General features: G+C 37.6%; 2 protein-coding genes across 2 annotated transcripts; one reads left to right on the forward strand and one right to left on the reverse strand.

The window, feature by feature from the left end:
• The first annotated feature begins 299 nt into the window (after positions 1-299).
• On the forward strand, positions 300-17004 carry ddx43 (DEAD (Asp-Glu-Ala-Asp) box polypeptide 43). The gene is made up of 16 exons (XM_079855402.1): positions 300-735; positions 1088-1143; positions 3095-3221; positions 3333-3479; positions 6186-6267; positions 7224-7380; positions 7494-7612; positions 10339-10449; positions 10556-10697; positions 10845-10945; positions 11580-11667; positions 11790-11917; positions 12743-12852; positions 13746-13884; positions 13994-14081; positions 16845-17004. The coding sequence occupies exons 1-16, from the start codon at positions 393-395 to the stop codon at positions 16992-16994; spliced, it is 2088 nt and encodes a 695-aa protein (XP_079711528.1). The 5' UTR covers positions 300-392; the 3' UTR covers positions 16995-17004.
• Positions 17005-17349: 345 nt separating this feature from the next.
• Positions 17350-21755, reverse strand: cgasa (cyclic GMP-AMP synthase a). The gene is made up of 5 exons (XM_079855412.1): positions 20966-21755; positions 19927-20146; positions 18330-18593; positions 18139-18238; positions 17350-17927 (listed from the first exon to the last, which is right to left on the reverse strand). The coding sequence occupies exons 1-5, from the start codon at positions 21671-21673 to the stop codon at positions 17594-17596; spliced, it is 1626 nt and encodes a 541-aa protein (XP_079711538.1). The 5' UTR covers positions 21674-21755; the 3' UTR covers positions 17350-17593.
• Between the last annotated feature and the right edge of the window lie 1251 nt (positions 21756-23006).

Genomic DNA, 23006 nt, shown 5'->3' on the forward strand with positions numbered 1-23006 from the left:
AGTATTAGTTATGGGCCTTTATTAGTCCAAAAGCCCTTTTTTTGAAGTGGCTGTCAACATCAAGTGGTCAGCAGAGGTACTGCATCAATTAGTATGAGGCCTTTAATAATTTGATAAAAAATAGACAGCATAACGTAAACAAAGTCGTCCACCAAAATACCTCTGTTACAATAAAAAAAACTGGTCATTTGATATAGTTGCCACTGTCAATAAATAAACAAGATAGAAATAAATATTATTAAAGCTTTTTCATTAAATTACAGTTGCCATGGTTGCCATTTGAGATCACGTGAGCGGATATTGATCGAGGTTTCTGATCAGTGACTGTTTTGGGGTCCTTCGGGAGGGAAGCGTCGCTTATTCAAACTTGTTCTCTTATATGTTTGTTTTAAATGTCGGACTGGGAAGATGAGTACGATGCGGATGGTGTGGCGATTTCAAAGCCGTCACACGTTCAAACCGTGCCCGTAAAGTCATCGAGGCCTCCGTCTCTAAGAGGCGCGCGAAGCCGAGAAACCACGAGTGTCGGCGCGAAGTTTGGTGGAGAGGGCGAGCAGTGGACAAACCGTAGAACCCGAGACTTTGAATCAAATATCTGTGATGGTGCTGACGGCAAAAACAGCAGTTACAGTCGTTCCAGGACTGGACCTACAGAATGCCGTGGTAATGGAGACAGATCAGGTTCTTCAGCGGTAACTCTGCATGTGGAAAACTCTTTGGTGGGAAGAATAATAGGTAAGACACAGGTGTCTGAGGAACATTTTACGTTAGGCATGCTGCAGTTTTTCAAAATATCCGATTCTCTAGCGTTCTAATCAGGTTATTTTTAATGAATCGATTGAAACGAATCAGAAAATCGATTTGCGACGTATTCGGCCCGAGCGATTCTCAAGGACAGAGAACATTTCACCAAATCCGTAATGATCCGACAACCGATGAGTGAATTTGTAGTGAACCGAGGATCTGGCCCATCGAACTGACTGAATTGGTTTTTCAACCTGGTTTTTGAAACTGTTCGAAAGAACCGATTCGCGGAAGTTGGACTTTCTTCACTGCTGTGTGATTGTCTCTCTGTCTGTTTGCCCAGGTCGAGGTGGTGCGAAAATTCGGGAGCTTGAAGAGAGCAGTGGAGCATCGATAAAGGCAAGTAGAAAATCTTCGCAGCTAAGAGCAAAACACAGGACAAAAAGTAGTGAAACAAGCGACCAAAGCATTGCTTATGCACGTTATCGTCTTTGAAAAAAACAACATGATTTCCTCATCTTTTTGTTCAAAATGTTGCTTTTTTATTAAACTTAGCCACATTTAAGTGTTGATAAAACTGTTCTACTTTTTTTTTTTTTTATCAAAAATGCTGGAGGTGACTGGCAACTTAAAAAAATAAACGCTGGCAGGGAAAGAGTTAAAGGAACACGCTGACTTTTTGGGACTTTAGCTTATTCACCGTATCCCCCAGAGTTAGATAAGTCCATATGTTCCTTTTCATCTCCGTACGCGCCGTAACTCTGTCTGACGCACTCACCGCTAGCTTAGCACAAAGACTGGAGGTAAACCGCTCTAGCTAGCATACTGCTCCCAATAAGTGACAAAATAACGCCAACATTTTACTATTATGTGTTGTGTTTTGTATAGTCACAGCGTGTACAAATAACAAGGTCACATGAGACACAGTCATCTTCTAACCGCATACATACTGGGAACTATATTCTCAGAAGGCAAAGCACAGCTACTTGGGCGGAGTGATTTACTCCAGCTCTGAGTGAACTCTCTACTTACCACGGGGCTTCTCAGGTGCTGCGAGCAAATCACTCTGCAGAAGTAGCAGTGCTTCGCCTTATGAGAATATAGTTCCCAGTATGTATACAATTAGAAGATGACTGTGTCTCATGTGACCTTGTTATTTGTACACGCTGTGACTATATAAATCACAACATGTAAATAGGAAAATGTTGGCATTATTTTGTCACTTATTGGAAGCAGTATGCTAGCTGGAGCCGTTTACCTCCAGTCTTTGTGCTAAGCTAGGCTTGCGGTGAGTGCGTCAGACAGAGTTACGGCGCGTACGGAGATGAAAAAGGTATGTATGGACCTATCTAACTCTGGGGGATACGGTGAATAAGCTAAAGTCCTAAAAAGTCGCCGTGTTCCTTTAAGTTAGATCCTTTTAGCCCGTCACAGATAAAGCAGCTAAAAATATTTTGGACTCGCAAATTAAGTGCAAGGGATAATTCATCCAAAAATTAACATTGTTAATTTTGCCAAATTCATCAGTTACAAAACGACTTCAATATCAGCTGTTAAGAAGCTCTACAGAAGACTAAAGTGTCATTATTCAGTCCAATTCAGCTCAATGTTGATTCGATTCATTTCAAATGAATCTGTTGTCATATATGTGCAGGGTTCCCACGGGTCCTTGAAATCCTTGAAAGTTTTTGAAAATAAACATACATAGTCCTTGACAGTGCCTGAATTTATTTTGTGCAAGAAAAAAAATTCGATTTTATTCCCTCTGGTCTTCTAATGTGTTATTTCGCCAACACTTCGTGGCCTATGCATACTAGCTTGCTTGATTTACGTTTGTTTGTTACGTGCATTTACGCGTTACATTAAGTGTTTCCCTGCGCGAGGTACTTTGTGTTGTATGTTGCCATGGCGTTCACGTGCGCTCAAAACTACTACGATGGTAGCTCAACGTTTCATGCAAAAGTTAATATCAGATCATTTTAGAATACATGTACCGAATATTCTTCAGTTTTATGCAAAACAGAAATACGACAAATAGAATATCAGATCTGTCATATGGCCAAAAATAAATGCAAAAAATGTAACCTTGCTTGTAACCTTTAATTGGAGGGTATTGGACCTGGAAGGTTAGGGTTAACCTAATCCTTGAAAGGGCCTTGAATTTGAAGTTAACCATGGTGGGAACCCTGTATGTGGTAGTCTTTGAAAATTCACTTTTTTTGTGAATTTGGGTATATGGGTTTATAACAACATGTAATGACAATCATGACTGTTTTCATATGCAAGTAAACTATTCCAATCCTTTCAAATTTAGTTTAACACATTTCACTGAATTATGTATGATTGGCAGATAAACCGTGGTGACTATGAAGCTGAGGTGCTTATATTTGGAAGCGGTGATGCTCAGCTCAAAGCCAAAGACATGATTGAAGATCTGGTTCATGGAAACTCTGTCAGAGGTCCTGGCTGCCGCAATGGTTGGAGAGCATGGAAATCCCTAACTACAAGAATCTGTGCTTTTTTAAAAATTATTATTACTATGTTAATTACTGATATTTTAGGTTTAACATTTACATTTGAATCTCCAGGAAATAGCAATGCAGGATATCAGAATGACTCATGCTGGCCAACTTCTGCTGTACAAGCAGTGTCTGCAGCTGCCCCAACTCCTGCACCTATTGACTGGACTGCGCTTAGAGAAAACCGTGACAAATATGAAGCTATTAAATGGCAAGGTGAGTCTCTATAAGCTCTAGTCTAGATAATGTGATCATTACTTCAGATTAGTTCTTTCATCATTTACTCTCCCTCGCGTGTCCCAAACCATTGACATATTTACACTTATGTGCACACTTTAAAATGTAAACTAGTGGGGGTGTAACGATATATCGTGTCACAATATATCGGAATATAAAAATGCAACAATGTGTATTGTGGATAGTGACACTATGTATTGTGTATCATTCACCCAAAATAAAAAATGTTGTGTGAGAAAAGCATCTTAAGTTTTTAGAGTTTTGGTGTCAGTACTACATTAAACTACTATAAATAATGTATAATAATGCAATGGGGGAATATTTGTGGGTCCTTATAATGCCAAATGTCTTATGTTACCAGTAAAAAGTGGCCTATAGGGCTGCACGTTTTCAAGTTTTTCATTAACCGTTAACCGAGGCCCTTAGCGGTTAATACTCGGTTAACCATAGTGTGCGCGCCGCAACCCCGAGATAGGCGTAATTTGCGGGTGGGACATGTCCCAATCCACTATTTTCTAAGGTCGATATTGTCCCCACCACTTTTGAAACATCTCGCGGCACGAATACCAATACAAATAAACAAAACATCTCCAGTTAACTAGCAGAGCATTCATTTCGTTCGTTTTTTTTTTAGGCGATCTAGCGCTGAAATGTTTTGTTTTTTTAATCAAGTGATCAAAGTGCTCGTTGCCGCTGCGATCGAGAAGGGTCTTGTAAAACGTGCTGAGGTATTATTAATTCGTGGCCACGAAACAATTCACCTGAATATTCACCAATTCACACAAAAAAAAGGAATAAAAAGCTGTACGAGAATAGTCGGCCTTCACTGAAGAGCTATCTTCACAGGTAAGAAAAACAGTTTAATAATTATTATTAATTCGTGGCCACGAAATAATTCACCTGAATATTCACCAATTCACAAAAAAAATAGGTCTTTAGCATTCACTAATTAATAGTATCAAACTGTTTCTGGCCACGTTGTAATTCGTTAAATCAAAATGAGGGAGGGAAGTAGTTCAACGGGTCCACGATTTATTAAAACGAGGGAACAAATAATTCGTCGTAACAACTAATTATTTAGATCAGTGGACAGGGCGCATATGAACAAACAGTGAGAGAGCCCCGGCCGCGCGCGCGCGCACTCTCACCGCCTTCAAACAACACGATCGCTGCATTGCTCTCTCTCCCTCGCGCATATCAACACAATAGTAAAAGGTCGGAAGACCGATTGTGTTTTATAGATTAGTAGTTTGTTCATATAAAGTGTTTGATTAGCAAGTATATGTTTAGGAAATGCATAATACAAATTATATGGGTTAATGTAACGGTAAACAGACTCTGCGGGTAAAACTGTTGTGATGAAACTGCGCATGCGCGGGGTAAAACTGCTGGGGTAAAGCTGTGGCTCTGCAGACAGATATTATTGTGCTGCGATCAGTGGCGCGGATACTATGTTTGTTTCTGGCTCGCGCACAGCCTTCACTCTCGGACGCGCGCTTTCTTTGCCCGCTTCATATTAGAAAACTGGTCTAGCGGTCTCTGGTGGTGCAAAAATGTATTACAACTAAATTCAATGCACGCCATTGACCCCACTTAAAGGTGCTCTAAGTCATGTCATGCGTTTTTTAGGCCAAAACATTTTTTGTCACATACCGCAAACATCTCCTCACTATCCGCTAACTGCCTGTCCCCTGAACACACTGTAAAAAAACGCGGTCTCTGTAGACACCACAGGCTCCACAAACTGCAACAAAAACAAACTGAGCAACAAACAGAGCGACCCGCAGCACGAAACATAACAAACTGTTCCAGCCAATAACCGACAAGAATGATGTGGGGGTGGGGTTCGGGGGTTAGTGCGCGGATGAGGAGGAGGGAGGGTCTAGCTAGCCTCCGTTTTGTTTGACAATAATTCGAATGTCAACAAGAAGAAACGTCTCCCGGGATCGCTTAGACAACCTTTAACCGAGCAAAATGTTTCACTCGGTTACGCAATTTTTATCGGTTAATCGGTTAACCATGGACACCCCTATTGGCCTACATAATTTTAAATGTATCTAGTCAGTGACAGAGTGCAAGCATATTCGTCTAAAATAATTCTGTATTTTCATTTTCGTGAATATTTGTATTATGGTGTCACCATTGTCCTGTGCATTGGGTTACCAGCACCAAGTCCAAGCCTATTCATTTACACCCTCAATGTAATATCAAATTTTAGCATTTTAATCAACAGTACATTTTTTGTTAACCTTTTATCACATGTCTTGGAGTATCGCAATAATATCGTATTGTGAGTTCAATATCGTTATATGTATCGAATCGTGACATTAGGGTATCGTTACACCCCTATAAACTAGATTAAGAAATTTGTTTGATTTACTGCATGTAATAAATAGGTAGATATAAAGTTCTATCCCCTGGTTTCACAGATAAGGCTTAAGACTAGTCCCAGACTTAAATGCAAGTTTGGCATATCTTAAAAGATGTCAGTGCCATTGTTTTGTCTCAAAATGCACACCAGTAGTGTTTTTTTTTTTTTTTTTTTTTTTTCTATGGCATGGTTATAAAAGCTACTTAAATTTCCTAATTGAACTAAAGTATAATCCTGACCTAATTTAAGCCCTCTCTGTGAAACCAGGCTTATAAGTACTATAACTGATTCAACAATCATTTTGCTTTCTGCAGATCTTCCCACTCTAAAGAAGGATTTCTATATTGAAGCAAAATCAGTGGCTGCTCGTAGTGCAGAAGAAGTCCAAATCTGGAGGTAAGAGTTGTCTGAACTTGCTTTCTTCACATTAGCCCACAGATGGCGGCATTTATCTGTTGATGATAAACCTTCTGAAGGATCTGAGATAAATATATTGTGGCATGCCTGGATATTATCCTAATTATGATGTTTTATTATTTTAATGTTTTAGGTGAGAAAAACAATGTATCATTCCGTAATGATACATTTAGCAAAGTACAATGTCTTTTGTTTGTTGTTTGACATGTTCTGTTTTTCCTCTTATAGTCTCTTTTAATACTAAATCTAAAAAGAAGCCATGTAGCTGTGGTTCTCAACCTTTCACTCCAAGACCCTACATTGTCCAAAAAAATATTCAAAGGCCCTCTAGCCATAGTTTTGCACTCTTAGTTTCTGAAAAAATAAATAGAAATAATTCAAATTAAAACAATTGAATTCCAGAAGTTTCGAGTGTTCCTACTCTTTCTTCTTTTGAATTTAGATGCATTTACATGACTCTTTAAGGACAAGGATTAAAAATTTAGGTTTTGCTTGTAATTCTATTTGTTTAAATATTTGAATATGTGGCATTACTAGTAAAATATGTATTCTTTATAAAAATGCTTGATGCAATTTAAGGTTTTTATTATTTTACATAAAGTTTCCAGTTCTAGAAATTGTACTTTTTAAAATTAGGCTAACAATATATCCAGTTTTTCCTGGTTCTTAAAAGGAATCAAACAGTTGTTAAGGGGGTGAATTAAAATATGAAATATCTTGTTTTTAGTTGTTTTAGCTTATTTTGTGATTGAGACCCCCTTGAAAGGCTGCATTATAGCATAAGTTAGAAATCACTTTTTGCAAAAAGATAATGAATTAAATTTTATTTTTCTTTGACACAAATCAGAAACAACTAAAACTATTGAGATGGCATTATTGCAACACTCTGCATGTTTGTATTGTTTTTGTACCTCTACTTTTCTTTACTCTAAAAGAAAAGAGAACAACAACATCTTTGTGGATGATTTGAAAGACGAGGAGAAAAGAACCATTCCCAATCCAGTATGCACATTTGAGGAGGCTTTTGCTCACTATCCTGGAATAATGGAAAACATTGTCCGAGTGGGATTTCAAAAGCCAACTCCCATTCAGGTGAAGAAATATCTATCTCATTTGTTTGTTTATAACATATTGTTTTTTCACTGGATGTAAAACTTGACATGTCGGGATGAATGTAATCCTGGTTATTTTGTCTCGTGGTTCAGTCACAAGCCTGGCCAGTCGTCCTGAAAGGAATTGATCTGATTGGAATAGCCCAGACAGGAACAGGCAAAACTTTGGCCTACCTGCTTCCTGGCTTTATTCATATGGATGAGCAACCTGTGTAAGTCTGTACAAGAGTATCAGTGCTCCACTTTGCACTTTTTTGTTAACAAGTATTATTATTTATTTGTTTATACTCGTGTACATTATCTGTACACTCTATCTGATTGGTATACAGTTGGTAGTCAACCAGAATTTCTATTACCGCCACGCTAGCTGCCGCGGCAAAGTCACCAGTCGCATTTCAAAGTCGTTCACGAAATGACCGCCAGGTGGCGCAAAGGGACATTTTGGAAAAACAAAATGTCAATTAACAGTAAGGATGAAATACTACAACTATGGTAATTTCCAAATAAGCTTACAACAAACATGAAAAATAAAAAAAGAGCTATTGACATTTGCTGTACAATAATGAAACAACCTAAGATTTGGTGGAGTTGAAACTGCATGTTATAAAGTAGTAATTTTATTAAAAAAAAAAAAAAATGTGGTTAATGTTGTTTAAACAAACGATACATAAATATAGACTATTATTTGAACGAACAGTGAACTATAATGTATCTCTGTTTGTAGGCTATCTGTTTATTTAAAAAAATAACACAGCACAAGGTCTTGTAAAAAACTTTTTTCATTATTTCAACAAGAATGAGACTGATTACATTATGTAAAAAAAAACAAAAACTTTTAGAACAAAAAAAAAACAAGGTTAATTTTATTTTATTTGCCTATTAGACTACAACAGAATTGGTTAAATTTAATGAAAGTAAAAATTAAATATGGAAAAGTACATTTTAAACAGAATAGAACAAACTTTTAGAACAGAAAAATAGAATCAAAAGTTAAAAATAGAGACGACAACAATATAGCCTACATTTCATATTGTAGACGTCGGTGGGCAACAGAAGCCTATTCCTCTGGGGAGCAGAGCAAAAACAAACAAACAAACAAAAAATACACACAGGCATCTCTTGCAGTCAGTGAAAATAAATTAGGTGAAATGACACTGATTATTATACTATTCTATTGAGGAATGAGACGAATGAAGAGCGCTTCTCTCTCGTGTGAATTCTAGTAAATTTGTGGTTTAGTGGTATAACTTAGGTTTCAATCATTTAGATGACACAGGTTCAAATCCTGAACAAACATAGGCTATTATTAATGGAGAGAGATTTGTCTAGTTCTAAAACTGTTACACCATATAGTTTTATTTGCTTATATTTATAAAATAAAATGACCATGCATTTCCATTTTACACTAAGGAACAAATATTATCCAACAGAATTACTGAATTTACATTTGTATAATAATTACATTTGTATAATAATTCCAATCGTAATTTCAAAAGCAGTTCTGTTAAAAACAGAAGAAAAAAAACTTTATGTGGTTCCCTGTACAGAAAGCGTTTTAAAAAAAATATGGTTGTAAGCAAGGTGCGATTTGTCAGGGGGGACGGGGATTTCCATTTGGTCTAAATATCCCTGCTTTTGCTGAATTATTTTTACGCAGCACGAAATACCCACTGTGGTTCGAGAATTATTTGAATAAGTAAAAATAACTGCCCTCTGCTTAATTCACAAATCACACCCTGATTTTAAGAATCTATTTAATATGTAAAATTAAATCTATTTTGATTTAATTCCTTCATTGTCAACACTTTAATAATGCTAATGTCTAGAATAGCGAGTTAAGTCTGAATTGCGACTTCTCTTTGGCTCCACTCAGAGAGCCTGTGGGGGGTTTGGAGGGGCAGTTCAGTGGCTTTATCGTGGGGGTGCAGGACAATAGCCTATAGGTGTTAAAGTCCCTTCTTTCATATGGAGAGTTTTGGATAACCAGCCTAATGATAGAGCAGGCAAAGGCAAAATTCCTTTCAGGATACATCTCTTGATGTGTCCAAATAGTCCCTATCTTAATTAAATTATAAAAATTGTAGCTAATAATGTATTTAAAGGTTTTTCATAAAACAATCAATTGAAGTGTTTAATCCAGTTGTTTCAACTGGTTTTGTAGAGTTTTAGAATGTTTGAGCAGTGTGTTACCCCTTTTCCACCAAAAAAGAACTGGTTCGGAACTGGTGCTGGTTCAAAGTTGGTTCAACTTGCGAACCCTCTCAGAACCTGTTTGTTTTTTCACTGACTAGAGAGCCCTGCGAACGACGTCGTTACGTCACTGTGTACGTTGCCATACGTCTTAGCTTTCGCCAACTTCAAGCATAACAATTACAATGGCGGACTACATCGTCTTTCTTCAAATGTTTCTTCTGGCTTTGCGATCCTATATTGGGGTCAGAAGAAGACGTTTAGAACACATTTGTGCTGCTCGTCTGGATTACTATAGACGGAGGTTACGTTCAAGAAGAAGTTCGACAATAACCCCGCCCCCAGCCCCCGACGTAAGCATGACGTGATAAAAGAACTAGTCCACGGAAGAACGGTTCGGAACGGAAGAACCAAGAACGGTTCTAGTCCAGCAAAGAGTTGGTGCCGCTTTGGAACCAGTTTTCCTGGCCGAGAACCGGTTCTTTGGCTGTCGAAACACAAAGAACTCGCGAGTAGGCACCGGCTCCGAATTGGCACCAGCACTGCCTTGGTGGAAAAGGGGTATGTATGGTTTTCAAGGAGCCGCAGCAGATTAGCAATAGAGAGAATAAACTGACACTTTTCAAAGTCTGTGATTGTAGCGCCTCTTAGTGGTAAAAGGCAGCAAATACACACCCCCAATTTTGCCGTTCCCGTAGCGGTAAAACTATTATTCTGGTTGAGTACCAACTGTACATATTTATTGTAGGCGCAGGGACAGAAGAGATGGCCCCGGCATGTTGGTTTTGACTCCCACCCGTGAGCTGGCCCTCCAGATTGAAGCCGAGTGCAACAAATACAGCTACAAAGGGTTTAAAAGGTGCTGAAACCATAAGTTCTCAAAATGTTATGCAAAACATACCATTTATGAATTCCTCTAGTGTCCTGCTTTATCTATTTGATCAAAATCCCTTTCATTACGGTAGCATCTGTATCTATGGTGGAGGTGACCGAAAGGCCCAGATTAAAGTAGTGACCAGTGGTGTGGACATAGTCATTGCCACACCAGGACGATTAAACGATCTGCAGATGAACGAGCTCATCAACTTGCGCTCTATCACCTATCTGGTAAGTAAATGGCAAAAGTGCATACTGGGACAGTAATGAATGTGTTTTTATGCATTATTTTTGTGAGCATTTAAAAACCAATTTAAAAAAAATAGGTTTGAATTAATTTTGGATACATTGATGTCTTTTGTTTTCTTCTTGTTTCAGGTACTGGACGAGGCTGACAGAATGTTGGATATGGGCTTTGAACCTCAAATCATGAAAATCATTCTGGATATTCGACCTGACAGACAAACTTTAATGACTAGGTGATTTTTTTTTTTTTTTTTTTTTTTTTTTTTTTTATTCTGAAAACAATATTTTCAACAGCGACATTCACCAGATAAAGTACATCACTTCCCAGATATTTCACGACCCTACAAATGGCAATTGATGACGTTGCAGTGTAAATTAGCCTTTAAATTAGGCTTACTGTGGTATTTGGTGTTACCCAGTGTTCAGCCGCACACACATTTTTCTAGTTGTTGTGTTTTTCATTAAGAATAATAATGAACCCACCATTCAAGTAATTGCCGCCCCTGAATTGGTGATAATTCGCTGGCACGGAGCAGAGCGAACGTTTTTAGTTCATTCCTATGGAAGTTGAGCTTCACGTTCGCACTCCATAGGAATTATTTGAAAATGCTCACTCTGCTCCGCACCGTTATGAATGTCCGTGCGGCCATGCGAATTAGCAATTAGGGAGGTGCAAAAGAGGGAAAAACTCCAATGTCTGGTGTCGATTAACCAGTGGGAAAATTTAACAACATCCCTACTTTAAATGTGGAATTGGGGCTAATTTTCAAAAGAGTTTGAATGCTTTATTATCATGAAGTTTGGACATTTGGATGATAACTTTTTTGCTGCATTAATTTAATGTACTTTTCCCTATTTCTACTACAGTGCCACCTGGCCAACAGGTGTCAGGCGGCTGGCCAAATCCTACCTGAAAGACCCCATGATGGTTTATGTGGGCACCTTAGATCTAGCAGTGAGTGAACAGTTACAGTTATAATGGGTAATGCCCATATACCAGATGAAATATATATTTTCTGTTTGGCCTCCTTATTAAAAGTCCCCAGTTAATTCCCCTTCTGCATCTGTCTCCCTCAGGCGGTAAACACTGTTCAGCAGACAGTGCTGTTCGTGCAGGAGGAAGAAAAAAAAGACTATGTTTTTGACTTCATCCACCGAATGGAGCCTCAAGACAAAGTCCTAATATTTGTTGGGAAAAAAATAAAGTGAGTTTCTCAGAACGAAACTTAAACCCTGATTCGATTCCAAGAAACAGGAAATGGGAGGAGTTTCTGCAAGCACACTCCGTTCACACACAGTTCTCCTGAAATGGTATTGCATAATATAATTTGTGTTGAACACTTGACGTGACCATCAGTCAGTGCCCATCAGCTCATGTGTGATTGTGGGGAAATGCTTCTCTTTTCTAAAAAATGAAACTTGGCATTTCTCCATTGTCAGAGGGAGTGGCCGTTTAGTATGTGGTTATTAAATTATTCCTGTCACTTGCTTTAATAGCCATAGGTTTTGTTCTTCCACACCCCAGTACAATGGGCAGCGTGAGGTAATTAATTTCAAAAGTTGTGCAAATATTAGAACCAAATACTCAGTTTGAAACGGATTCCTTATAACACTTTTAGTCTGACAGTATGATTAAGTGCTTGCTTAATCTCACCCAGAACAGATCTGCTATTGGATCCAGTGCTGCCATGCCTGCTTGCGTTGTAGATGGTTTATTGTTTTTATAGCAGCAAAGGTTGTTTCTATTCTAGAGTTGCTGTTTATAGGATCGTTTATCCTCAAACCATGAAAAAAACTCTGCCAGGTAAAAGTACAAGCCTGCCAGGTAAAAGTACAAGCCTGACCACATTAAGACTTTACTTGCAACAAGGAGAAACAATACCCACATTTTGTTTTGTATGGAGAATTAATGGCCTGCGAGAGTATGATCAAAATTGTAGGCCAAACTGTTGATTCCGAAGTAAAATCCTGAAGCAAAACCATCTGAGAAATCCGATTCTCACTGATTTCTCTTTCCTGCTGCTGTGTAGAGCCGATGACCTCTCCAGTGACATGTGTCTGCAGGGTTTAACGGTTCAGTCTCTGCATGGAGACCGAGAGCAATGTGACAGAGAAGAGGCACTGCAGGACTTTAGAGATGGTATGTATGTTGATAAGCAGTAAATAGAAAAGTGAAGTGTGTAATTTCTGTAATAGCACCAGAATTGTACCTGGACCTTAAAGGAGAACTCCGGTCAGTTTTAACATTGAGCTAATTTTTTTGTAAATTTGGAGTGCTGTCAGTACAGAGAACAACGACAAAAATTGGTGTTGCCTACACCATGTTATCCTCTTTTTAAAATTTGCACCCTGTTGACTTCAATGGGGCAAGTTTTAAACCTGCTTTTAGCCTCTTAACATCCTTGATGTGTCATTACAAGTGCACAGCCAATGTGAGTGATTCTTTCGGAGTGAACACGGGTGAATATGACTGCAGTAGATGTGAAAGATATTAATAAAAATGAAGTTAATTCGGCCAGCGCACATACCTGTATTTACATCCTGTTTTCGGTCGAAGTCCACAGTAGTCGATTGTCTAGTTCACGCGCGTGATCATAGGTACTAAACCTATGCGCGTGAACTAGACAATCGACTACTGTGGACTTCGACCGAAAACAGGATGTAAATACAGGTATGTGCGCTGGCCGAATTAACTTCATTTTTATTAATATCTTTCACATCTACTGCAGTCATATTCACCCGTGTTCACTCCGAAAGAATCACTCACATTGGCTGTGCACTTGTAATGACACATCAAGGATGTTAAGAGGCTAAAAGCAAGTTTAAAACTTGCCCCATTGAAGTCAACAGGGTGCAAATTTTAAAAAGAGGATAACACGGTGTAGGCAACAGTCGTTGTTCTCTGTACTGACAGCACTCCAAATTTGCAAAAAAATGAGCTCAATGTTAAAATTGACCGGAGTTCTCCTTTAAAGATTTAACCAAAATTAATCTCTGAGATTGCTCTCTACCTGTCCGTGGGCGATGTAAAAGGTCGTGTGCGGATTCTGGTGGCGACTGACCTGGCCTCCCGGGGGCTAGACGTTCATGACATCACACATGTTTTCAACTATGACTTCCCTCGGAATGTGGAGGAGTATGTGCACCGCATCGGGAGAACAGGTCGTGCAGGGTGAGTCAAACAGGGATGGGTGTGACTGAAATTATAGAAACAATGAGAAATGTAATAAGAATGCAACCATTCAGGCTCTTTATGTACATGAGTCCATGTCTTTATTCAGGAGGTCCGGTGCCTCTGTAACCCTGGTAACAAGAGATGACTGGAGAGTAGCTTCCGAGTTGATCACCATCCTGGAGAGATCTGGTCAGGTAAACACACCTGCAGGCATCTTCTCCTTTCATTATGTTTATGACACTCTGCTATGTGAAGAACGCAAATCAAATCAGAAGCTTCAGTTCTCACAGAAGATTGTGTTGGTAAGAATGTAAGTTGCAGGCATATGATATGAAATAGGGATGTGCCGAAATGTCTGAGAACTTTTTAGTTCATCTTTTATAGTTATTGGGACACATTCCTCTCTGTATGTAGACAAAATATTTTTAAAAAAATGTACTTAGAATGCAATGCACAGTATATTATGATCATATCACTATAAAAGGGACTTCAGAATCTGCCCAATAAGTGAAATAGTCCAGTATATTTAAGACAATAAATTATAGTCAAACTTATCATGGGCACATTATTCACATTTTCTGCCGTTTGAAAAAATACATATTTTTCTCTGTCCATATTTGGTGTCATTTAAAATCTGTAGATTTCTCCAGGGGTTGGTTTATTTATTTATATCATTCTCATAAATATGGATTGATCTAATATCGACCATATCATTGCATCCTTGCATTATAATTAATACATTTTCAAACAATTTAATATTAGCATTTTTAATCGTTGGGCTCAGTGCAATGTTCCCTCTAAGCTGTGCGTTTCTGATGCTGTGGAGAAAGAATAGACGAATATTTAGAACGTAAAATAAAGAACGTTTTTATTTTATTATATTTTATTTATTTGATAAAATATATATATATATATTTTCTTTTTATAAAGATTATAGTTTCAGGGATGTTTAGATGACTATAAAAGAGTTCACAATCACTTTTCTTGAAAATATTTAGCTATTAGATCAATTTAAAGTCTTTATATAAATATAACAATGATATTATATCATTTTAAATACTTCAATTAGTTTTTATATTATATTTTATTTTATTATATTATAAGCCTAATAAAGAATCGATCTCACAAGGGGATTGTTTAGGGCTCCTTGCCATTAAAAAGTTTGAAAACCCCTTGAAAAAGAAAATATTGTAAATTCACAAGCAATAAAAAATCATTTAATTTTGTGTGTTTACCTACCGTTTATCTGGTATAAGAATGTTTTGCTCAGGTGACGAAATATTTCCGCCCAATAGAGAAGTTTTGCTCCGTAAGAAGAGAAATTCGAGGGAACATTGGCTCAGTGTGTCCAGATGTTTTGGTTTTCTCTCAATAATATATTTCAATCCATCACTAATATGGCAAAACATCTGTTAGACTAAAATCTGCCTTCATTGCAAGGTTTAAATTTGAAGATTTGTTACTCAAATGCTCAGTTGGGATGTTACTAAAATGCTCCCTGCATTAGCTAAAGGATTTTTGTTTTTGTTTGTTTTTGAAGACCACCTGATCAGGCGTTGATCTCTATCGGTTAAACAATTTTCATCATCTAGCCCAGAGGTCCCCAACCCCTGGGCCGCGGACCAGTATTGGTCCGTGGGACATTTGGTACCGGGCCGCACAGAAAGAATATGTAACTTAACGTATTTTCCGGACTATAAATCGCTCCGGGGTATAAGTCGCATCAGTCAAAAAATGCGTCATGAAGAAGAAAAAACATTATAGCCTAAGTCGCACTGGACTATAAGTCGCATTTATTTTGAAATGTAGCCTATTTCACAAAAAAAAAAAAAATGTTACGGACGGGACAGTTCTCCGTTACGGACGTGAGCGCTCTGAAAGCTGCACTAAAAGACTGCTTTAAAACTTTCACAGAGACCTCAAACAGAAAGCAAAAAGCCTGTCTTTAAATTTAATTTCATTTTGTATTAATTGTATCTTAATTTTAATCAATGTTTCATCAACCAATTGCCTGGTTTTAATAAGCAAGAAGTAAATATAGTAGAAAATATTTAATCACGACACGGAGGCGCCGGCGCGTGAACGAGCTGATCTCATAAATTAACCGAAACTCAATAAGGTAATAAGGTAGCCTACTTGCCTCACAGACCTGAGATATAGAAAGCTTGCAATGTCTACTTTTAAACAGAACAATTCAAAACGAAAGAAAACTGACTGTTCTCTGCTTATGTAGGCTAATTCGTATGAAATGTGCATTTCTCTCTGGCGCGTTCACTAGGCCTACTGCGAAGATCGAGTCAGCATCGTCAACTTCATCTTTGCACAGAAAACACTTGTTTATTATTAAACAATTAAAATGTCTCCTGCTATATTTTACATATTCATAATCATTCATTTTGCCGGTTCTTTGTGACAGCTTTTAGGTGCTTTATTGGCAGCGCCACCCTTACATCGCATCAGCACCGAAAACATGGAGATTTTTTTCTTTTGAAGGGGCATTTTGTTTGTGTTCAGGCTTTCTCAGTTGTCTTTAGGCGCGATGTTACTAATACACTGCTAATAAAATTGCGAGTAAGCCTACACATTGGATTCACGTTTATTATTATATGTAAAAAATACCCCAGTTTTTATGCCGGTCGTATCATTTTATTTTGTTGTATTTATCCGCCACACCTTAAAGGCCGGTCCGTGAAAATATTGTCTGATATTAAACCGGTCCGTGCGCAATAAAGGTTGGGGACCGCTGATCTAGCCAAACAACCTTTCATTGCCTCACCACAACCTTCTGCTAAAATGTACTTGAACCAAATTGACTTTCAGTAAAAGTCATGTATGTGTAAATAAAGAAAGAGAATACCTTATTCCATGAGATTCTTTAGTGTGTGTTTTATACTGTACATGTACAAAACATCCTAATGGAGAATCTGGATAAAGGAGAGTATTGTTCCTTTCTTTAGGATATACCAGAAGAACTGGTACTGATGGCTGAGCGTTATGAAAAACACCAGAAGGAGAAAGAAATGTTTGCGCCCAGAGGCAGAGGAGGAGGTGGTGGAGGAGGAGGTCAGAGAGGTCGTTTCAGAGGAGGCTCAGACCGGAGGTTCTGATCTCTTGAAAGGTTGGCTAATATTTTTATCTTGCTTTCTTAATCACATCAACATAAATGAAAAGTTTTAAATGACAACAGATTTTTAATAATACATTAAATCAACCACAATTTAACCAAATTTTTTCAGCATTCACCATGTTTCCTAACCAAATGTGTACTTTTTAAGCATTTGTATCTTGTGCCAGTAGTAATATTGATCATTACTGTCTTTCAGGTTTGATGACTGTACTCACTTGAGTTAATTCATATACTTTTAAAGTGTTAATCCTCTCATTTGTAGAGAGGCTTGTGAAGTACTTGTAATTGACCATTTAAGTTTTGTTATGTTTGAGAAACACTGATTCATTTTATATGCATGATGTATTTCTTTAATGGGATTTTTTTTCTTCAGTTCAGTAACATTTATTATTGTTATCTACGTTGATGTGAGGTAAAATGCCCCTAACTTTAGATGACGTAAACTTCTTGTTCAGTTGAATGTGTATCAAATAAAAGCCTGTAAAACTATTTGGAAGATGTTTATTGAATTAAATTACAGATGACTATCAAGAGGAAAAAAACAAATCATACATAAATGCAACTAAAAGAAAATCAGAATTAACTGAATATAGGAAAGTTATTATTGCGTTGACTTTCAATTGCGTTGGCCAGGAAATCACAATTACTCGGAGTGGCTTGCTGTAGGAGGTTATGGGATGGAATGAAAAAGTTAGGGAGATGACGATCTCTTAGGTGTTTGACAAAGTCTTCCAAAAGCTGCTGGAAGCAGTCAGCCAGCTGACTGTATGCCCACTCGCTGTCATTTCCCCTTTCAGCGCAAGCGTGGAGCAGGGTGGTCTTTGCATGATAGGAGCAGAAGTTGGACATTTTATTGGAGTCATCCTCTTTGAGCTGTTGAAGAAGATACTTCAGAAGCTTTAGACACTCCTTCCTGTAGAAGTGGACAAAAGTTAAATTAATCCGTTCATTTTTAGTGCTTGAAGAGCTTGTTTAAAAAAAAAAATTCATGGATTTACAGACCAGTATTTTCATGCAAGCAATGGATTATCAAAACAGAACATTTATGCACTGAAACTAAAATTGGTCTGTTGTATGCAATTCAATTTCAAATACATCAAAGCATCGAAACAGAGAATAGTTACCGGCAACATTTCTTTCCAACGGCCTCGCAGCATGTCTTGGAGTGGCCGTGCCTTTGCAGAATTTCTTTTTCAACATGTGAAAAAGAGATTCGCCATGCATCTGTGTAGAAAACATTTTGTTTGGCTGCGGCAGCTTAGCTCACATACATATAAAACACAAAGTAAATTACTGATAACAATAAGCAGTATACCTTTTGCAACAACTCCATCATGCTCTGCATCTCCTTTCCCCACATATTTAGGCACCAGGTAGAATGGTTGACGCTTCATATCCGCTTTTTCCTTTTTACCAAGCCAGTTGTCTATTTTGAAGCCATCTTTTGTAAAGTCTGGCCAGCTTGCACGGTGAACCTTAAGACCAAGAACGAAGTCAATGGAAATTGTCTTTCCATTTTCTGTTACTTCCAGTGTCACTGCAGGGCACCTTGGCTTCTTTCGCTGTATCACGATATTGTCTATAGAATGCAAAAAATATACATACAAAGATTACCAAAAAGCAATACAATGGTTGTAGCCTTTTAGTTTAGAGCTGGTGGGAAGGATGTAGGGGATAAGAGAGATTGCTGGGATATCTGTTAAAGAAAGGTGTTCTTGGTGAAATGTTTTTCCAGGGGCTGAATTAAATGCAGAGGGTGGATCTCTGCTGTTGGTTTGATGTAAATCACAAGTAACTATTTGCTGATTCAATTTAAACATACCATATAGTTTTGAAAATAGCAATATTTCCACATTAAAATGTTCTTTACACAAATGTTTAGTTTTCCCCCCCACTTTTTTTTTCTTTCGTCACAATACTTAAGATTAAATATTACATTTATTACTGTTTCTGTTTTTCTTTTGTATTTTTAAAAGGACTATTTCTAGGGCTGCAAGGACTATTCGATAGTATGGGAATGTTACAGTGTTACATATTAATTGCACCTAACATTTAAATATTAGCACATTTTTATGTTGCAATACTTTCACATTTAATCTCCGAAATAATGAAGAAACAACAAAGACAATATATTTTAATTTTATATTAAAATTTACTAAGCACTATATGAAGGCCAGTATTACTGATACCAATAGCCTACTGATGTCTCTTATACAGGGATTTTTTCCCACCTCAACTTTAGCCATTAATTATAGCAATTACTACAAATGTTAGTCAATGAAGAGCAGTGAGTCATTTTCTCACTTTTGATCTTTGATTAACATTAATGACTTAAGAGCTGACACGCATGACTCGGATCTGACACTTTTTAACTCATTTAAGACTGTGCTTAGGACGGAGGATACTCGACAAAACGGGAATTTTGGCATAATTTTGTTTATTTTTGTCCCCTCAAGCGCGAAAGAGAGCTCGTGCCACTCTAGCAGTGAAGCTGCATTCTGTGCGCGCGTTTCGGGTGTTTGTTCACAGAGAGCCGATTCACAGACACGCACCAGTAAAGATGTGTGTTCTTTTTCTGCGTCTTATCACCCATAAACGGTTTAAAAGCACTTAAATGAATTATAGCATTTTAAGATAGTGAATTTTAAGATGTCACATAAACGCCGGATGGAAACGCAGAGATGTAGCCTATAGATTAATTTAATAAAAAAGTTTAATTTAATATTTTGTGGATTTAAATGAAATAAGTTCACAGAACTCATAGTTTTCAAGCTTCAATGGTTTAAGGCAATCTGTTCCCTCAAATGGTTGGAGTTGCCTTAACTTGTTGGGTGGCTGGAAGGTGTGTAATAAAACCGTTTAATGCGCGCGCGTGTGCGTGTAACAGATAAATAAATCTAGATTGTACCTACATCGCAGTTTCTCCACAGCCTCCTTAACGGCATCTCTGAATTCACTTAGCATTTTGCTGGCCTGAATGGTCTTGTCTTCATTTAGGAATATGTCCAGATGTGTCTTCAGATGTCGTTTCAGTGCAACACTGTAAAATGCGCCAGCCTCATCGAACTGCTCTAAATCCACTCTCTCCACAGGAATAGTCAGCATAACATCAAATTCATCTGGTTCACAAATCTAAAATGTAACAAAGTTAAAGCTGATGTTGGTTGTTTTGAACTGTAAACATTTTGCCATGGATCCCATTGATTAGAAGTCTCATGGCCATGTAATCAATCGGGCATATAAAGCATTTACTTATTCTTAAAGAGACATTCCATCACCATGTTTACATGCATTCTAGAGCAGGGATGGGCAACTTCGGTCCTGGAGGGCCACTGTCCTACAGAGTTTAGCTTCAACCCTAATCAAACATACCTGAACAAGCTAATCAAGGTCCTCAGGATTACTAGAAAATTACAGGCAGGTGATTTTTTCAGGGTTGGAGAGCTAAACTCTGTAGGACAGTGGCCCTCCAGGACCGAAGTTGCCCATCCCTGTTCTAGAATAAAGGCTATTTTTACATCTTGCCTGTAAAACAACTGCAATGCTATTGTAACATTCCATCCTGCATGTGTTATCCGACTATGCATATTATTTTTCTCTTCTGGAATTCTCTTATGTTTTTTTTAACAATAAATGAATCAACGTTGTCGTTCTAAATCATATCCTTGATAATACAATATAAAAACAGGCCAAAACTCTAGAACTTTCACAAATGCCTGTATCTATATCACCAAGTCTTACCGTTTTTGGACATGTTCTGATGAAAATGAATAAGGTGTTTGTATGTCCTGTAAATCATATTAGGCTAATACAGGCATATGCCATCTGTCTTATTAACTAACAGAGTAATGCCTTTTACACATTTGCGCATTCATTCCAAAAATAAATTACAACAGGCCAATTGATCGCTCTCCTAATCATAAGGTGGATGTGTCACAGTGCATCACTTACTTTAAGATTTTCATAATAACTTCCTGTTCGTAAACGCTCGATATCTGTGCACCAGGTCGTGTTTTGTTTAAGGTGTGCAATGACTTTATCCGTGATGTCATTAACACAACTGGATGCTTTGGACCGCTCGAACTTCTTGATCTTTAATTTGTCAATAGTTGCTTTAAGAACCTTTCCCAGTGTGTCATCGACGCTATGTCCTCTCACTGCAGGTGGTTTTTCTGCGCTTTTCTTTTTGCAGTCAGGACGGTCTTTTGCTTTGCTTTCGGAGCCCTCCAGAGACTCTTCTCTGCCAAGTTTTGAAGGGTCTCTCTTCTTTTTACTCTGTCGTGTTGGTGCTGTTTTTTCACCCGGCTTGCTCTTGGCAGTCTTCTGAGGTTTGCTTTTTGCACTGTCTTGTCTGTCATTCTCGCCAGCTTTATTAGGAACAGAGGATCGTCTACTTGCCGCACTGGGTTTTTCTTCGGTTTCACGAGGTTTGTCCTCACTTTCACAATCACGAGGATCTTTCTTTTTTCTACTCTGTCGCTTTCCGCTTTCCCGTTTTGGCGCGCCGTCGTCCTCGGCGCGTTCCGTAGATTTCTCATTCATGTCACTAGTTTGGTGATCTCTTTGCTCTTTACTCTTCTTCCTGTTCGCTTTTGCTGGAGCTTTGTGTTGGTCAGGACTTGTCGCGCGGACGCTGCGTTGTCCTCTCTGGCTGCTCATGATTGCAGGTGTACCGAAGGCGACGCGCGCAGTTTTGCATTAAAGGAAGGTTTACAGTTGCATAGAACTATGACGTCAGGATGCAGATGGTACTATGCCAGTTTAGAAAAAAAAAAACGAAATATCTCACTTCCTCTGTGTTATTACGTATTTATGTGACGTTATCTAGGCCATATTGTAGGCTATTTATAAGGGTTTCCGTCGTGGCTCGTGTTAAGTAGCCAAAATGCACAGACCCATACAAAAATTTATAGAACTTTGTCAGAAGGACTGTTTATTAATTACAATATCTGTGTTGACCAAAAAAAGGTGTGATATTTTGATACACCCTGCATTGGTGGTCATTTCACCATTATTGCCCAGAAAGAATGATATATTGTTCAATAACGTAAAAAGTGCACACACAGTTTCCAGTATATGCGGTGACAGTAACTGGCATTACAATTTAAATCTTACTCCTATATTAAAGCACCACAGTAATTCAGCTGTGGTAAATTATTGTTAAATCTTGGATAATATTTCATATACTGTAAATTACCCCAGCTATATACACTGATACAATAAATACTACTGACTGTAGTGTGAACCCGTCCTGTTTTACTAAATGACTTGTAATGAATCATTTTATAAACGGATCAGTTGCGACATCTTGTGGTTAAAGAAGAAACGATTTATCCACACAACGGTTAAAGATTTTGTTCTACCAAAGGCGAAGACATTCAGAATAGGACTTCAAACTTATTAATATAGCTGCGAGCAGCGATTGCGGGCCCAAGCCGGTGGCACCGCCACCCTGGTGCCTTTAGTTACACTAAAGGCACCGGGGTGGCGGTGTCACTGGCTTGGGCCCTCCATCGCTGCTCGCAGCTATATTTATATATATATATACATAAATAATGCATCAATATATATATATATATATATATGTGTGTGTGTGACAAAAAAAAAAAAAAAAAAAAAAAAAAATATATATATATATATATATATATATATATATATATATATATATATCAGACAAGTAATATTCTCTGTCTTGTCCCTTAATGTTTTATATATATATATATATATATATATATATATATATATATATATATATATATATATATATATATATATATATATATATATATATATATATATATATATATATATATATATAATTTTTTTTTTTTTTTTTTTTTTTTTTTTTTTTTTTTTGGGATGCTAAACTATTGTTTATTATAGGCTTTGTACTTCACTCACGTTCCAATATTGAAGGGAAAACTTCACATGCTCTTCACATGCGCAAAAATGTGCTTGGAAACATCACAGTTGAGCAGTGATTTCTGTGAAT

Source organism: Squalius cephalus (genome assembly GCF_949319135.1).
Source record: "Squalius cephalus genome assembly, chromosome: 21".
Taxonomy (NCBI): domain Eukaryota; kingdom Metazoa; phylum Chordata; class Actinopteri; order Cypriniformes; family Leuciscidae; genus Squalius; species Squalius cephalus.

Bases quoted from the DNA above. Each gene is read 5' to 3' on its own strand.
- cgasa (XM_079855412.1), bottom strand. From the start codon at position 21,673: ATGAGCAGCCAGAGAGGACAACGCAGCGTCCGCGCGACAAGTCCTGAC. The intron at 18,594-19,926 runs GTAGGTACAATC...TGCATTCTATAG, and splicing joins GGCTGTGGAGAAACTGCGAT to ACAATATCGTGATACAGCGA. The intron at 18,239-18,329 runs GTATACTGCTTA...TTTTCTACACAG, and splicing joins TGATGGAGTTGTTGCAAAAG to ATGCATGGCGAATCTCTTTT.
- ddx43 (XM_079855402.1), top strand. From the start codon at position 393: ATGTCGGACTGGGAAGATGAGTACGATGCGGATGGTGTGGCGATTTCA. The intron at 736-1,087 runs GTAAGACACAGG...CTGTTTGCCCAG, and splicing joins TTTGGTGGGAAGAATAATAG to GTCGAGGTGGTGCGAAAATT. The intron at 10,946-11,579 runs GTGATTTTTTTT...TTTCTACTACAG, and splicing joins AGACAAACTTTAATGACTAG to TGCCACCTGGCCAACAGGTG.